The sequence below is a fragment of the Trichechus manatus genome, unplaced genomic scaffold, assembly GCF_000243295.1.
Source record: "Trichechus manatus latirostris isolate Lorelei unplaced genomic scaffold, TriManLat1.0 scaffold00076, whole genome shotgun sequence".
Lineage (NCBI taxonomy): Eukaryota > Metazoa > Chordata > Mammalia > Sirenia > Trichechidae > Trichechus > Trichechus manatus.
In genome coordinates, this window is record NW_004444012.1 from 2,647,824 (window position 1) to 2,657,324 (window position 9,501).

At 37.5% G+C, this 9,501-nt stretch overlaps 1 protein-coding gene across 1 annotated transcript in view; it reads right to left on the reverse strand.

Annotated features, from left to right (window-relative positions):
• AQR (aquarius intron-binding spliceosomal factor) overlaps positions 1-9,501 on the reverse strand; it is a 113,775-nt gene that overhangs the window by 66,607 nt on the left and 37,667 nt on the right. The window contains 3 exon segments of the mRNA XM_023735095.1: positions 2,375-2,435; positions 2,837-2,988; positions 6,166-6,268. Of these exon segments, the coding sequence (XP_023590863.1) occupies positions 2,375-2,435; positions 2,837-2,988; positions 6,166-6,268 (316 nt within the window).

Here is a 9,501-nt window from a genome sequence, read left to right on the forward strand (position 1 = left end):
GAAAAGACCAAAATAGATGTCAGAAGAGACTCTGAAACTTGCTCTTCAACGTTGAGTAGCAAAAGTGAAAGGAAGAAATGATGAAGTAAAAGAAATGAACAGAAGATTTCAAAGGGCGGCTTGAGAAGACAAAGTAAAGTATTATAATGAAATGTGCAAAGACCTGGAGTTAGAAAACCAAAAGGGAAGAACATGTTCAGCAATTCTCAAGCTGAAAGAAATGAATAAAAAAATTCAAGCCTCAAATTGCAATACTGAAGGATTCTGGGAGAAGATACTGAACGACACAGGAAGCATCAAAAGAGGATGGAAGGAATACAGAGTCACTGTAACAAAAACAACTGGCCCACGTTCAACCACTTCAGGAGGCAGCATATGATCAGGGAGCGATGGCACTGAAGGAAGAAGTCCAAGCTGCACTGAAGGCACTGGTGAAAAACAAGGCTCCAGGAACTGACGGGATACCAACTGAGATGTTTCAAGAAACGGATGCAGCACTGGAAGCGTTCACTTGTCTGTGCCAAGAAATTTGGGAGACAGCTACCTGGCCAACCGACTGGAAAAGATCCTTATTTCTGCCAATTCCAAAGAACGGCGATCCAATAGAATGAGGAAAGTATCGAACAGGACCATTAATATCACATGCAAATAAAATTTTGCAGAAGATAATTCAAAAATTGTTGCAGCGGTACATCAACAAGGAACTACCAGAAATTCAAGCCAGATTCAGAGGAGGACTTAGAACGAGGGATATCACTGCTGAGGTCAGAAGGATCTTGGCTGAAAGCAAAGAATACCAGGAAGATGTTTACCTGTGTTTTATTGACTATACAAAGGCATCTGACTGTGTGGGTCATAACAAATTATGGATAACACTGTGAAGAATGGGAATTCCAGAACACTTAATGGTGCTCATGAGGAACCTGTACACAGACCAAGACGCAGTCATTTGAACAGAACAAGGGGATACTGCATGGTTTAAAGTCAGGAAAAGTGTGTGTCAGGGTTATATCCTTTCACCAGACTTATTCAATCTGTATGCTGAGCAAATAATCCAAGAAGCTGGACTATATGAAGAATAAGTGGGCATCAGGATTGGAGGAAGGCTCATTAATAACCTGCAATATGTAGATCACACAACCTTCGCTGCTGAAAATGAAGACGACTTGAAGCATTTACTGAGGAAGATCAAAGACTACAGCCTTCAATATGGATTACACCTCAACATAAAGAAAACAATCCTCACAAATGGACCAATAAGCAACATCATGATTAACAGAGAAAAGATTGAGGTTGTCAAGGATTTCATTTTACTTGGATCCACAATCAATGCCCATGGAAGTCGCAGTCAAGAAATCAAACAACGCATTGCATCGGGCAAATGTGCTGCAAAAGACCTCTTTAAAGTGTTAAAAAGCAAAGATGTCACTTTGAGGACTAAGGTGCTCCTGACCCACGTCATGGCATTTTCAGTCGCCTCATATGCATGTGAAAGCTGGACAATGAGTAAGAAAGACCAAAAAAGAATTGGTGCCTCTGAATTATGGTGGTGGTGAAGGATACTGAATATACCATGGACTGCCAGAAGAGCGAACAGGTCTGTTTTGGAAGAAGTACAGCCAGAGTCGTCGTCCTTGGAATCAAGGATGGTGAGACTTTGTCTCATGTACTTTGGACATATTATTAGGAGGGACCAGTCCCTGGAGAATGACATCATGCTTGGCAAGGTAGAGGGTCAGCAAAAAAGAGGAAGACCCTCGACGAGATGGACTGACACAGTGGCTGTAACACTGGGTTCAAACATAACAATGACTGTGAGGATGGCGCAGGACCAGGAAGTGTTTCGTTCTGTTGTACACAGGGTCGCTATGCATCGGAACCGAGTCAACAGCACCTAACAACAAAGTCGAAGAGTTAAGATGTCACACATATATGGTCATAAATGTTTGCAGTATGAACAAATTAGAAAAGTGAGAAAATAGAAAATGCATTAACCACTGTAAGAACATAAGAAGATATGACATATGCCTATTCTGAAATCTAGCATAATTTTAGTAAAGCTGTAACAAATTTTACCAGAATTATGGTTACAAGATGACCCTGAACTACCAATTTTTCTTTTAAATGAATGTACTAGAATATATACGTGATGTCTTTAAAACAGCCACATTTCTTCCAATAATGGTGTTGTTCAAAAGATTTCCTGAAACGTCTTTTGAAACATACCTTCGAGATGTGTCAGAATGCACTTTCACAGGTACTCAATTATGAGGAGGACTGACAAGTCATTTGGAGCCAAATCTGGCGAAATAAGTAGGTGAACAAACTAGAAAATACCATTTTGGGTCAAAAGCGTATGTTTTTTGTACCATACCTTCCCCAGAATAGTACTCAGTTGGGACAATATTTTCATCCCATATAATTTTTTCAGTTGACTACAAAACAAGGGTTTATTATCGATTAATAACAATGCCTTTTTTTTTTTTTGGTGGTCATTAGCTGGCTCCACAGGTCATTCAAAAGGGCCTCTGAAAACAGCTTTGAATTACAAAGCACTACCAAACACTGCCTACTACCGTGGCACATGAAACCTACACTTCTTACGTTATTAGGTCTCCTAAAAACAGTCTTACTGCTTTATGGCCATATTCTGTACTGGGTGCTGTGTATACTAGGGCATGGTTAACTTTAATAAAAATCCTTAGTGTTAAGTATTCAAATATTGACTAGTTTCTAGCTCTTAAAGTCGAACTTGAGGGACCAGAAACTCACCCTAACACCCACAGTAGCTGACATTTTTAGTTACACATTACGAATTCTAAACTAAGCTGCCTGCTACACGTGAATCCTGTTTTTCTTTACCATACCTTCCCCAGAATAGTACTCAGTTGGGACAATATTTTCATCCCATATAATCTTCTCAGTCGGATACAAAGGCATCTGGTTTAGCTGTTGAATCTGAGAAATCCGTCGCTCGTGACGAGACACCTAGACGAAAGGAGACAGTTGCACGGAGACAGTTAGAAGCATCCTTTTCCGGTCAAAATAATTCATGGAAAATTCACCTAAAGTACGGGATAAGAAGTTTCATGTCTTTCAGTTACTGTAGCATTTATAAGATTTTTTTTCTTTTCCCATTTTCTCCATAAATCAAAAATGAAAGAGTAAAAAGTGTGATGGGCTTTGGAATCAGACAGACCTGAGTTCAAATCCCAGGTCCTCTACTTAGGAGCTATGTGAAAACCTGGGCAAGTTACTTCAACCTCACTAAGCTTAGCCTCCTTTTCAGGAAACTAGATAAAACGCCACTCCCCTCTCAGGCTCCTCGTGAAAATGAAACGGAATACTGTAAAACAGCATTAACAGGCCGAGCACTTGCCAAGAGCTTAAAATCCTAAGTCCTGGGTTACAGTTTTCATTCCTTCACTAACCAGCCATGAAATCTGGGAAGGTTCATTAATCTTCTGGCCTCTGTCTTCTACTTGGCAAATGAGAGCACTGGACTTGAGGATCTCTATGTGCTCTTCCATTGTTAATATCATAATAATCTATCTCAAACACAAAAACAAGTTTGTTACCTAATTAACAGATACTAAAATAACAATATATTCAGGAAAAAGTGTCACATTCTCTTCAGTACAGATAGTAATTATTTTAGGAAAGAAGATGTTGTGATATCATCTCAATAATATGTATATTTCAACTTTTTAATTACCGTTTGGATATTAGAAGACTCCAAAGCCCTGAAGAAATCCTTGGAAGGGGATGAAATTAAGGATAACGTAGCACTATAGATTTTTAAAGTTATTTTCTTTGGGTATAACCAAGGATGAAATTTTAGCTACAAGATCTTAAAAGACACAGGATTAGCTTTATACTTAACCTTATTTTCCATCAGAAAGAGTCCTGGAAAAATCATCATTTCTTTTTATAGTAAGGATTTGCTATTAATCCCAAAAATCTGATTTCTGAGAGAAGATTTTGCATTGTCAGAAAACACCACAAGGAATTTTCAGAAAGCACTCATACTCTGAGACAACGAAAAATGATTTGCAAGGAGGAAGGCAAAGATGGTGACCTAAGACACAGATTTCACACAATAACACTATTGATGGAAAGGAATTTCCTCACTTGAATTAATTTTCAAAGCCCCCCAAGGATATCTCTTCAAATGATAGTTAAACCCTGTAGCTAGGCTTAAGAGACCTGCTACCAATACTTTCCTGTCACTGCCCTCAAAATTAGCATACCATCTTCTTTCCTGCAGTAAAGAAGCTCATTTTACACCACGTATTAAAAGTATTAGCTTGGAAAATAAGTCACAGAGCAGTGTGCCTAATATGGTTCCATATGTGTAAGAAAAACATACACACACAAAGGCACCGTGTATGTTTTTTTTATGTTTTTTGAAACATACGAAAAGCTAATCAACCTCACAGCAGTCAGGAAACAAAAAAATCAAAACCAGCTATTATTTTTCTTTTTTACGCACAGACTGGCAAAAAATAACATCCAATGCTGTCAGGAGCTTAGAGAGACATACTTACATACAATGTTGGAGGAATACACACCTTTTGGGGGGTAATCTGGCAGCATCTTATATATTATAAGTAAGCACACATTTCAATAAAATAATTCTACTTCTAGGCATCTCTCCTAAATATCCGCATAAAGGCACAAAAAGGCATGCACAAGGGTTGCACCATTATTTGTAACAGTGAAAACTGCAAACAACATCAATCCTCATCAGTGGGGCTATGGTTAAACACTCATTCATTTTATGGAGTATTATACTGGGATTAAAAATAAGGCACATCTATACTATTCAAGGAGTCCCTGGGTGATGCAAAGGTTAAGCGCTGGACTACTAACCAAAAGGATGGCAGTTTAAATTCATTCAGAGGCGTCTTAGAAACCCTAAGGAGCAGTTCTACTCTGCATACATGTGGTTGCCATGAGTCATGGCAACTAACAACGCACAACTCGGACGGTCTGAACCCAAAAATACAGTATTACCTGGGGAGAAAGCAGGCAAGCTGCAAAACAAAGAAGGATCCGATTTATCTTTAAAAAATACACACAAACCTGGATTCCTACATTGTGTGTGTTTACATGTAGATACATACAAAAAACTTCTAGAAGAATGTGAATTTGGGCCTACACATTTCCAAATTATTATTTAAAAGGTACTCATGTATTACCATATGTTATTCAAATAATGCGCACCTTCGTTTGTTTGCCAGCCGTGCCCTCCCCCTGCAAGGTATTTTCTTCAGCATGATATGCTAATTTATTACAATAACATGTAAAAAAAAAATAGTGACGCTAATGAACACACCTTGCGGGAGGAGGGCACAGCTGGCAAACAAATGGAGAAAGTGCGCGTTATTTGTGTGAAAACACAGAACTTCTGTAATTAAAGAAGAGCAAATAAATGAAAATCATGATTTAAAAAAATATCTGGAAGGACACAGATGGAACTGTTTTGTCTGGGGATAGAACTGGAGTCAAAAGGGTAAGACTTCCACTTTTTAACGTTGTATACCTCAGTAATGGGTTTTATTGATACAATGATATATTACTTTAATTAAAAAACTGATACCAGAAAAGTATTAGTTCGGGAGTTAAGGCTCATCTTCCGAAAGCATTGAGAAATCCCTTAGATTTCTTAAACAACAAAGTCAGTGATCACCTACTGTACTTCTAAACATCCCTGTGATGTTTTAACGATAAAGGTACAGCTTAATATTCAAGGTCCTAAATTTAAGTGATCACTTTTAAAACAAACATTTATATATATGAACTTATCTGTACTGTGAGAGCATGTGTGTGTGACTGTGATTACCTTAAAGGCAGGAATGCTGTCAGGTAAGCTACCTGTCCTCAATGCCCCAATTCGGCACCTGACACAGAAGCTGTTAAAAAATATTTGCTAATAGAATGAACTCATCCCATTAAGCATTTTAAGAGGTGAAAGACTTGATAAAAGAAATTCAAGAGCTGGGAAAAGAAATCTGACAAAATCAAATGATATAATTTGAAAATAGGCAGGAATTCTCTAATCTTTAGTCCAGAGGAAAACTGTACCAGACCTACATCTTCAAGAATGACTCAAAAAGGAAGGAAAAAAATCACACGCAAAATTCAAAGCACAATGATATTTACCAGCAATTCTAGAAGAAATTCTTTATCAAAAGCTGTGTCTTCATTTTTAGGAAGGGCTGGCAACAAGCAGAGGTACGATGCCACCTGGTGGAGTGTGTTTGAACTGCAGAATAAAGAATATGCAGGTCAAAATATTTTTTTCTTACTTCACTTCACTTTTGAAACATATAACTCTACAGATAGCTTAAAAAAGTTTACCTAGAAAATATAATTCTGCAAGGTGGGCAGCAAATAAGAAAAATCAGCAATGAAAGTGAAGCCCTAATATAGGGCTCTCCAAGTGTCTTCTGCAAACCTCTGGTGGTCCCTGAGATTCTTCCAGGGAGTCGGCAACAACAACACGTTTTTTCCTAACACTCAGACATTATCTGCAGCCCTGGTGGTGCAGTAGTTAAGAGCTATCTATGGTTGCTAACCAGAAGGTCGGCAGTTCAAATCCAATAGTCGCTCCTTGGAAACCCTCTGGGCAGTTCTACTCTGTCCTATAGGGTCGCTAGGAGTCGCAGCGGACTCACCAGCAATGGGTACAGTCAGACATTATCTATTTGGCATTTCTCACTGTCTTTACATTTACGGTGACAATGCGAAACAATGGTGCGTAAAACCGCTGGTATCTTAGCAAGGATCAAGGCGGTGACACCAATCGGTTCTACCAGTGGTTACAGCGTTCTTCACTACAACACACAGTAAAAAAAAGAAGCCAGTTTCATTCAAGAATGTCCTTGCTGACGCAGTAAAAAGCTGTTCACATCATTAAATTTGGAGTCCTGAGTACCTGTTTTTGTTTTTTTAATATTCTGTGTGACAAAAGGGAAGATACACATAAGCACGTCTGCTGAGTAATCAACCAGGATGACTGTTCCCAGGAAAAGCATATGGCTTTTGAGTTTCAGTGAAACTAGCCACTTTTTTCATGAGCACAATTCTTGCTTGACAGAAATGACGGACAGACAAACTATGCTTAACTGCACTTGGATAAATAAAAATTTTCTCAAAAATGAATGAAATATGTAAGCCTGTCATGTCGAGGGCAGAAGGAAATGAGAGTATTTGTGCTAATGGTAAAATCTGAATTTCCAAGTGAAAAACCAGAATTTTGGAAAACGTGCCTGTGTTACCACGAGCCTGAGAGTTTGCCAATCCTTAAACACGGTTTCATCGTCCGTTGAAGACTCTCTTTATAACCAACTCCTCTGCCCATCCCAGCCCCTGGCAGCCACACATCTGTTTTCTAGCTCCGCAATTTAGCCCTTTCCAGACAGTCAAACGGACTCATACATTATCCAGCCTTTGACACTGTCCTCTTTCACCCATGTTGCTGTGTGTACCTGCAGTTGGTTTCTTTCTATTATTGAGTGGGGCTCCGCTGTAAAGATGTATCACAGCCTGTGGTCAATCAGCAGTTAAAGGATATTTGTGCTGTTTCCAGTGTTTGACAATTATGAACAAAGCCATTATTTACATTTTTGTAGATTTCTGTGTAAACATTACTTTTCATTTCTCTTGGGTATATCTGTAAGTGGGAATGCTGGGTTGTATAAAGTGTCTGTTTAATTTTAAAAGCAATTACCAAAATTTTCAAAAGTGGCTATACCGTTTTGAATTCCCACCAGCAATGCATAAGTTCCAGCTGTTTCATATCCTTGTCAAGCATTAGTAATGTCTTTTTTTTTTTTTTAAACCAACAATTCTAATGGGTATGGAGTGGTGTCTCACTGTAGCTTTCATTTGCAATGCCCTAATAACTAATGATGTTAAGCATCTTTCATGGGCTTACTGACATCTACCTATCTTCTTTGGTAAAGTGTCTATTCAAATCTTTTGTCATTTTTTTGTTTGTTTTCTTATTACTAAGTTCTGAGACTTCTAGATACCAGTCCATTATCAGATATGTGTCTTACAAATATATTCTCCCAGTTTGTGACCTGTCTTTTCATTCTAACAATGTCTTTCAAAGAGCAGAAGGTTTTAATTTTGATGAAGTCTAATTTATCAATGTTTTTCTTTTATGGATTGTAGTTTGGTGTCTGAAGAAATCTTTGCATAACCCCAAATCACAAAGATCTTCTCCTATAGTTCCTTCTAGAAGTTTTAGCTTTGAGATTTAGGTCTGTGATGCATTCTGAGTTAATTTTTGTGTATTATTCAAGGTATGGATCAAGGCTCCTATTCTGCGTATGGATGTCCAATTGTTCTAGCACCACTGTTAAAAAAAGACAATAGTTTTTCAATGAATAGCCTTGGCACTTTAGCTGAAAATCAATTAACCATGTATGTGTGGCCTACTTCTAGACTCTCTATTCTGTTCCATTCATCTATTGATTATCCTTTTGTCAATATCATGTCTCACACTGTAGCTTTACAGGCAGTCTTGAAATCAGGTAATGCAAATCCTCCAACTTTGTTCTTCTTCAAAATGGTTTTGGCCATCCCAGCTCCTCTGCCTTTCCTTATCAATTTTAAAATAAGCTTGTGAACTTCTATAAAATATCTTGCTTGGACTTTGACTGGGACTGCATTATATCTACATAGATTAACCTGGGAAAAATTCACATCTTAACATTATTGAGTCCTCTCATCCACAAGCATGGGCTCTTCATTTTTCAAAGCAATTCATTTTAATTGTACAGAGTTCCGTGATGGAGTTTCAGATTCCGCAGTGAATCTCACTTTTGAGAAACTTCCACTGTTGACTTCTAGTACAGAATCAAAGAAGAATATCCTCAACTAGTTGAAAGAATTTTTAAAATACGCTTGCTTCCCTTTTCCATCCATGTATCTGTGTAAGGATGGGTTTTCTTCATTTATTTGAACCGAAACATCATCTGACAACAAACTGAATCCAGAAGCAGGTCCACAAATCCAGCTGTCTTTAATTAAGCCAGATATAAAGAGATTTACAAAAATGTCAAACAATGCCAACCTTCTCACTACACACTTATTTTCATTTTGGAAAATATATTTTTCATTAACAAAATGCAGGCTAACACATCATGGATTTTTACTGATATTTTAGAATGTCTTAAATAAATACTTTAACATGTTTTCAGTTTTAATTTCTAATATACTAAATATCCATATAATCCACATAAACAAAAGTTGTTTGGGATCCTCAGTAATTTTTTAGAATGTAAAGGAACTGTAGGGGCAAAAAGACATTCCCTGGATAGATTATGCAACTAAATTAAATGTTAAAATAAAACAAGCAAAAATATTTTTATAACCTTATGGTAAGGCACTTGTTACTGTTATAAAAAATACTGACAGATCTGACTAAACAAAAATTTATAACAACTGTGACAACAAAAGATACCATAAACAAAACTAAAAAGTTAA